Source organism: Glycine max, chromosome 18, assembly GCF_000004515.6.
Source record: "Glycine max cultivar Williams 82 chromosome 18, Glycine_max_v4.0, whole genome shotgun sequence".
Classification (NCBI taxonomy): Eukaryota; Viridiplantae; Streptophyta; class Magnoliopsida; order Fabales; family Fabaceae; genus Glycine; species Glycine max.
Window position 1 is genome coordinate 45,931,442 of NC_038254.2, and position 8,977 is coordinate 45,940,418.

The window sequence follows — 8,977 nt, forward strand, 5'->3', positions numbered from 1 at the left end:
CATATCATAAGCAAAAAGTGAGTACAGAGTAGGATGCCAGCTCAAGGTTGTTTGTTCAGACAGGGAATCCAACAGAATAGATTTAGTTAATATAAAAAGTAAATAGATAAACCAGCTCAAGGTGCATGAAGGAAAATAACATTTCTTTTTTTATCCAAGATGGGAGGGAAAGGAGATAAGGTCCATATGTAAGATACTTACTATCTCCATTTTATCATATTTGATTCAGTACACTTCAATTGATAGAACACACCCATGGTTTCAAGTCGACAGATTCAGCAAAAGACACCCATGGTTTCAAGTTTCAACAACTACCAGGATCAAATGAAGATAAGTAAAAAATGTTAAATATTTTAATTAGTATTTTTTTTCTCTTTTTTTCTCTGATCACTAGTCAATCTTTTAATTCTTGTCATTCTTAAAACACTTTTCTTTATCTTTTTTATTTCACAAAATAGATTTGTACAAACTACTAACAAACGTCTGTTTAATTAATCATGCGCTCAAGAAAATAAATTGATTAAACATTAAATACATATTTAGTTCAGTTGTTTTTTTAGAAAAATCAATTTTCTGAGAAAACTTTTAAAAAAATAAGGAACTAATTTTAGAGTTAAACTTTACCAAACATGCTGTAAACATCCATAGTATTATATTCGTATTTGTAATTAAATACACATGAACAGTTTATGAAAATATTTGATGAAAAAAGATTTTGTTGATATTAAAAAATATAAATTACAATAGAAAAAGGAATTAATCCTTTTACAATAGAAAAAAGGAATTACAATATTTGCTAGTATACCAAGAAGGATCACCATTAATGAATAAGCAATTGGATAATTAAGAAACATAAACAAATCAATAGGAGAAAGAAATGGGTCATGAAATATGTACTGTACTCAATTGACAAATTAATAATTTATTAATCCTTTTGCTTCATTGAATCAGTCTCACTAAAACCACATGACAAATTTATAATTTGTTAAATTGTTACGTAATTAATTACATAAATTCAGGAGGAGAGTCCCATAAGGATTCATGTTGTATTTCTTCCCATCCACTCAACTCCAAAGCATATATAATAATCATCATCATAAGACAACATCAGCATAGAGTTAAAATGAAGAATGTTGTGACCATAAATTTAAAATTACCAATTATACTATTTGTCAATAGATATTGATGTCATAATTTTAGCATTGCGCAATTAAAAAATATTATAGATAGACATTATTTTAACATACTATATCGATCCAAAATCAGTGAAATTTGTTGTAGAAAACATGAAATCATTATCAGTAACATCTTGGAGCTCAAAATTTATCAGGGTTTCAAATTTACCTCGAGCTTTTTCAGCGTTTGTTTCTGTAATCACTCCAACCGCTGCATTTGTTGCCAATATCATTAGAATAACCTATGCATATAACAAATTTCTTTTTCTATCAAAGAAACAAGTACAAATAACAAAATTAATCTATGATAATGTTACCAATTTGATATGCCAGATTTAATAAATAGTATAATCAAATAGAAAATAGAAAAAATCAATACAATCTCTAGTTCAGAAGCATAATTTTACAAAGCACTTTTAGCCCCTTGCCAAGAGTTTACCAGTTACATAAGAGGTCATGTAGCATTGTACAAATGTAGTCCATCATAAATTGTAAAAGAACTTGTTTAGCTCATAATGTACAACTTCTATTGAAAGGATACAGTTTCACAGTTTAAGATCATTATGTAAATTATTATTATTAAGGTATGAACCAATTAAAGAAATTGGTTCTTTACCCAATATAACTGTTCACAAAAATATCAAACACAACATATGTGTGCAAATATATCTTACAGAAGGCTCCAAAAATGCCATCAAGCCTGTTTCTCCATTAATTAATGCCAGAATAAAAGATATAAGAGCAGCTACAATTAGTATCTTTACAAGCAAATCATCAAATTGCTTCAAAACCATTTTCCAAAAAGGAACTCCTGCATATTAAATTTGTTAAGATTTAGTAACAAGTAACAATGAAAACTGACTGAATTTATTTGTTAAACGAAATAATTACAGCACAACAGAGGTAACAACAATGAACTAGAGCTAGAACAGTGAATACCTCGATTAGCAATAATATGAGACGAGGTTCATACCATTAATAGGAATTTTTGAAATGATCATCAAACTACTCAGCATCCAATAAAATATAGTAAAGATAAAAACTCTTTTTTTTTACTATAACTTGCCAAAACAAACAAAATCAAATGCCAAACACTAACATTTCCATTTATTGGGTACAACAACAAACCATTTTGATGAAATATTATCAGTTCAGATCAAGTTGTAACCATATAATTTGTACTTAACAATGAAAACCATTGAGTTACCTTATCACATAATCAAACAAAATCAAAACTCAAAAGTATAAGGTACAAACTCCATATACTTACTTTGATATTCAGCCAGCACTGTGTAGCAAATGTTTATGCAGTAAGAGAAGAAGAAAGAAATGTTACAAGACAAATTAAAAAAAAAACACTTAAAACAAAACTGGTGAACAAGATGTTAACAGTAAATTTATAGAAAGCCAAGTTCAGTAGTGTGATTTAGTTATCCTGAGATCTTTGTGGAAAAGCTTTTATGAGCAAGTTGAAATAAGGAATTTTTAAAAAGAAAATCTAATGTTAGGAATTAGACTAGACAAGCATAGTAGCCATTTATAACAACTACTACAACATGGTAGTTGAATGTGCATCTACACATACAAATGATATACCTAAAAAATATAACAAAAAAGCTTTGTAACACGATCTGCCACACACACACCAAGCATGCTTCCATAAACAACAAGAGTGCAAAAACAAGACGTGATAGAGATCCACAAACAGGAAGAGCTAGACCTTGATTTAGGAGGCGGCTGCATATGGGAAGCACTTGCATGAAGGGTCCAAGCTTCTTATGTTCTGCCAGCAACTCTGATAGGTACTAACTGCAAAAAAAAAAAAAAAAAAAAAAAAAAACCCACCCTTTTCTTTTATGAATCAAAAGCACACAAATTCATCTAAAACAAATCAAACAAACATGGCCAAATCCAAAGGGTGTTTCACCAAGAGTCTAAATTGTGTCCTTTTTCTTTTTTCCAGTTTTGATCTAAAAAAACATCACAAGAAAGAGAAACCAACTCACTTGTCCAGTTCTGCATTGCTCCTAATCACAAGAAAGAGAAACCAACTCAATCTGAACCTAAAAATTCCTTATTTTTCTGTAAATGTTGCCTTTTTATTGAAAAGCATCAATGCTGCACAAAAACCTTGCTCATAAAACCTTTTCCACAAACATTTAGTAAGCTTATGTCTGGGATTACCATTTAAATAATAACCAGCTCACAAAGCAAGAATAAGAACAGTTAAGTTATCCTTTATATTATAAAAGAATTTATTTAAGAGATAGGAAGATCAAGAATCCACATCCACCTAACAACATCCAAAATGACCATAGTAATCAATCTGCAATGGTGGTGCATAGTGCCCAACCACAAAAATGGTATAGAAGTATAAAGCATAGCAAGACAAATGCCAAATTTTATATAAATATTCAATAACGTATATACATATAAATGCTCAAACATTAAAAAATTAATCAAAATTCATGACACATTCACTATAAAAAGTCATAGTTTTTAAGTATAACATACAAGTAAATAACAAGTCAAGGAACCAAACAAATTTCAGAAACATTCATATTTTAAATACAAATTTCAGAAGACACAGTAGTGTGGGCTTCTCAGAACAAATTCCCTGTCCAAAATTACCCAGAAAATTCTGAATATTAACCGAAGTGCACGAAATCAAAGTCCAAAGACAAGATTCGTCATAAATAACTTACAGAATGGTTTATTAAACGTGCAATATTGCCCTTATCCGTTGCGTCAATCACCACTTCCTCGCTAATCTTGAAGAACTGCATAATTTATAAAGAAGAGCAAACTGCAAATGGTAAAAACATGACCTAAGAGAACCTATCATGCACCAATTCAGCCGAATCACGCGTTCATTCCAGAACAAAAAAGTGAACAAAAATGACATAAAATCAAACACATAATGTTTTCTAACACTATCCACTGCAATTGAAGCCCTAACCTAAACAAAAGCAAATTAGGGTTTGAGAAGAGGCACAAAGTCTCACCGCTGTGAGTGGGAACCACGTGAGCCTTGGCACCGCAAGATCTGATAGCTTTGAATTCAACTTCAATCACGGCCTCGAGAGTCTCCCACTCGCTCTCCTTCTTGAGCTGCTCGGCGAGCATGGCGGACTCGGCGGCAGAAGGGTGGGCGCGGTTGTTGGGGGTTTGGCGAGCCCTGGTGAGGGGGCCATTATGGAGGGGAGGAGGGTGGAGCGATGAGGCCTTGTCGCGAGGAGGAGGAACCGGAGGCATTGAGGGCGTCAGACATCCTCTTGTTGGCTCCAGTGTGGCGGCAAGAGGTTGCGGGCTCTAATGTCGGCGAATCGATAACAGAGGGAGCAGCATCGCGACGTTTCTCCTCCATCGAGACGAGAAGGAAAAGGAGAAAATGGGGGTTATGGAAAAAAATATTTGGGTAAGTGAAACTGCTGGTGCTAGGCTTGTTAATTAATAATGAAAAATAAATGAATAACCAAACAAAGACGGGTTTCTTTTAAAACCGCATTTGTATAAAAGTAAAAATTTACAATAACGATGGTCATCTACAAACATGGTAGTTGTCGCATTTATTACAAAAATACCACCGCCAATCATTCTAAGACGGTTGTTTAGAATCGTCTTAGAACCACCGATGTAGATTGTGCCTTTTTTAGTAGTGCATGCCAAATAGGATACGCAATTTGAGAAGAGAAAAAGATCCAAAGATACCCCAAGTTCACCTTAAATTACCTATCCATAAAGTTCCCAATCAATTGAGCCCCTGGCCAGATTTGATTCCTTTTGAGTGAAGGATGTAAACCTTCAGCCAACTTTATTTTTCATTATATCAAGGTAATCTCCAAATATAAAGGGATTCATAAACCTACAATATCTTGGATAATTTATAAACATCTTTGTTCCAATGGACAATATCTTGGATTTGGTAAGCCTAACTATGCAGAGAACTTGAGTTCAGAACAAACATGAAGAGGTTCAAGAGTTTAATCATTGTCAACACACTCTTTATAATTTAACTTACTTGCAAGGTAAAATGGTGTGTGCATTATCATGCTTTAATATTAAAGGACAAGTGAAGAGACATGTTAGAGATATAAAAGTCTTGTTTCTTAACATAATAGTTTTTTTTAATAGTTGGTCCTTTGCAATCCCAAGATGCGAATCTGTTGATGTCAAAAGACATTAGAAAGAGATACCATGACTAGATTGTTACTTACCACCCGATAGAGAAATCTTAGAACCTATCTATGGCCCTTACATCTAAATATCAACCACCAAGGTATCATCATATTTGCTTGTTGATTTCGTGAAACTGCACCCCAAAATTGCTCCCTCTATGCACATCTGGATGGTACTAGAGCAAACACAATAGAAAACCAACTAATCAATTAATATTATTCCTGAATATCAATACAATCAATTGGATAAAATATCAATAGAATAGTTAGGATTGAAACCTGCAAAGCAAGCTATCTCTTCCATAACAACCTTCCCATTTCTGAGCCTATTATCTACCTCCACGCAACTCCCTCCCACGTTCACTATGATCCTTCCTCCCTTCCTCAACCTCCCCCTTAGCCTGGAGCTCAGGGATAAAGAGCCCTTCAAGAAAAGGTCGACGACAATCCCGGAGAAGCCGTTGGGGATGATGGCGTTTACGGCATCGCCGATGTAGGCAATCCTGGTCCCTCTCAAGGTGGAGAGGTTGAAGTACTCTCGGGCGACCTTGATGATAGTAGGGTCGAGCTCCTAACAGTGGAGGAGGACAGATGGGTGGTGGTGGAGGAGGAGGCGGGCAGCGATGCTGGCATCGAAGCCGAGGAGGGCGAGGGAGGTGGGGGGAACGATGAAAGGAAGCGTGGCGAAGACTTGAAAAGGAAAGATATATATGTTTCGAGTTGTCGAGAAGGAGGAGCTTGGAATAGTCGTGGAAGGGATGGTTTGTTTTTCTAGGAACTTTTGCAACACGTATGTAGTTGTGGATCCTTCAACAGCTTGCACAGGATTCCAGAGTTAATTCATTCAATAAAATCGATGTTAAGCAAAAAATAACAACATCCATTTTAATTAAAAACAGATGTTAACTTTGCAATTACACTATCAATTTTAAAATAATCGATGTTAACAAAGACACTTTATTTACAAAAAATCCACCATTAACATTGATTTTCATAAAAATCGACACCATCGTGTTTTTATTAACATCGATTTTCATTACACATTACATTCATAATTTTTAGTAGTTAAAAGAAATTATGGAAGAGTTTTATCAAATGAAGAATCGAAGAATTTCATGATTTTGATGGATGGAAAAAAATTGTTTGTGTTTTCTATGCATGAAAAATAATTATATTTTATTTTATGGGATTTATGATATTTTAATTTTTTTTCACCCCCTCCCTAATAATTTTTTTCTGGTTTTGGGGACATAAGTCTAATATACCACTTAGATCAATCACTTATTAATAGTTCATTCATTACATGATTTAAATGGTTGACCATTAATTATTAATTGCGTATTGAATACTTCAATAGTTCTCCTTTGTGTGTTTGGACATTGGATCAACATACATTATAGGCTGCTGGAATCCAGACTAAGCCCTAGTCCACAAAACATGTATACTATAACTTGATATTTTTACAATAAAAGTTATTACCTCTAATATTAATTAAGAAAAATGACATAATTAAATTAAAGTAAATGCTAACAAGTATTACTAGGACATTGATTATGAAACTATAAAGAGAAAGATTTTTTTATTGATATACACAAAATTATGTTGTCTACCATTTTTTTTCAATCTCATATAATTTCTACATTAAATACTTTTTCTTTTTAGTTCTTTAACCAATGTCTTAAACATACTTATTAATAAGATCCTTAAATCAAATAGAGACCAAAAAAGAAAAAAATGAAAATGAATTTATCACTACTAGATTAATGTGAATTTTTTCCATCAAGATCGGAGTCAGATAGATACCTATAAATTCAGATTTCATTGTCATGCCTACAAATATCCAATTAAAAAAAAATGTACAAACTCAAATTGCAAACAAATTTACATGATGATAAACTTGTTTACTAGTCCCTTCTACGTGACAACACATCTCTCTCTATATACTTCAACCGGAACATGGTACTTTGCACCTGCATCTCGATTGATCATTTTCAGTCATGAGTTTATCTAAGAGCACATGATCATAAAGTTAATTATCCTAAACTCAATCCTTTAAAACATGTAAAGCGACGTCACATTAGAAAGCGTTAAACTTAAAGCGACTACAGAAGAGAACGAAGGGTTAAATGTTTTTTGTTCATGCAAATCCGAGCTACCACTATAATGAATCCCTATCTATTATCATCATCATTATTCTAATATAAATGGACACATGCACGGACCGTACCAGCATGCACTCACATGATCAACAAGATCACACCCTTCACTTCCTCAACCTTCCACATTCATTCTTCATGAAAACCCTAAAACTCAAACCCACACATTTTTCACTGTTTCATAATTCATTCTCATCACCACCACCAAAATGACCATCGACGCCCTCCGTCGGTTCTTTCTTCCATGTTTCTTCCCTTCCAAGCCTCAATCCACCATCCCTTTCTCCGACCACCACCACCACCCTCCAGCCACCAAGAACAACCACCCTTCCTCGCCAGCTTCTTCGACGTCATCTTCCACCGCTGCTTCGACGGCTCCGCCGCGTCCCTCGAAGTCGATGGTGATCGGAACCATCTTCGGTAACCGCCGCGGCCACGTGTGGTTCTGCATCCAGCACGACCGTCTTTCTTCAAAACCTTCCCTTCTTCTTGAGCTGCCGCTCTCCACCGACCACCTCGTCCGAGAAATGCGGAACGGCGTCGTCCGCATCGCCCTTGAGTGCTCCGCAGCCACCAACGCCAGCCCCCTCCGCTCCGTCCCCCTCTGGACTGCCTTTTGCAACGGCAAGAAGACCGGCTTCGCCGCCCGCCGCCGCGCCGGAGACCGCGTCCGCAACATCCTCCGCACCATGCAGTGCGTCTCCGTCGGTGCCGGCGTCATCCCCTCCGGCTTCGCCTCCGCCTCCGCCGCCTCCTCCGAGGAGCTCATGTATATGCGCGCCAATTTCGAGCACGTGGTGGGTAACGCCGACTCCGAATCGTTTCATCTCATCAACCCCGACGAGTGCCCCGGCCAGGAACTCAGTCTGTTCTTGCTCCGGTCCAGACTCGGTGCCACTCGCTGAGTTCACACCGACTCAAAGTTCATCTTTTTTATTTATTTTCCGGTACATAAAAAGAAAGAAAGAAAAAAGTCCTACCTGAAAATATAAAATTTTCTTTTTTCAACGGCAAAACAGAGAATTGTTGGTTTTCTTATTTTTAAGGCAAATCCGGATATTTCTCAGCCCTGAAAGTCAAAGAAAGATGGAGTATGCACTTAAGGAACAAAGTTATCTGTTGATTATATCACATTTTTTGTGATGATAGTTTATTGGTTTTCTTGTGAATGTATTTAGATTTCTCTTTGGTTTTTTTTTTTAACTTTCTGAGATCCGAGTCTTGTAAAAAAAATTGATTTTTTTAAAAGGGGGACTGTGTTGTAATTGTTGCCCATGTGAGTTCTGTGTAAAGTTGATGGGTTTTTCTAGGACTAATCCATCTACAATACTGTCTACTTTATTTTTTTTCGCATTTGTCTATAATAATAATGTAACAGGGTTAAACAGGGGATGGTCTAGGAATCTTTGCTATTTCGTTTATGCTTTGGAATTTTTGAATTGATTACAATCTTATCAGTTTTGATTCA

General features: G+C 35.4%; 1 protein-coding gene across 1 annotated transcript; it reads left to right on the forward strand.

The window, feature by feature from the left end:
* Positions 1-7,269: 7,269 nt before the first annotated feature.
* On the forward strand, positions 7,270-8,977 carry LOC100786448 (protein MIZU-KUSSEI 1). The gene has a single exon (XM_003551460.5). It carries the CDS (start codon positions 7,719-7,721, stop codon positions 8,412-8,414), a length of 696 nt encoding a protein of 231 aa, XP_003551508.1. The 5' UTR covers positions 7,270-7,718; the 3' UTR covers positions 8,415-8,977.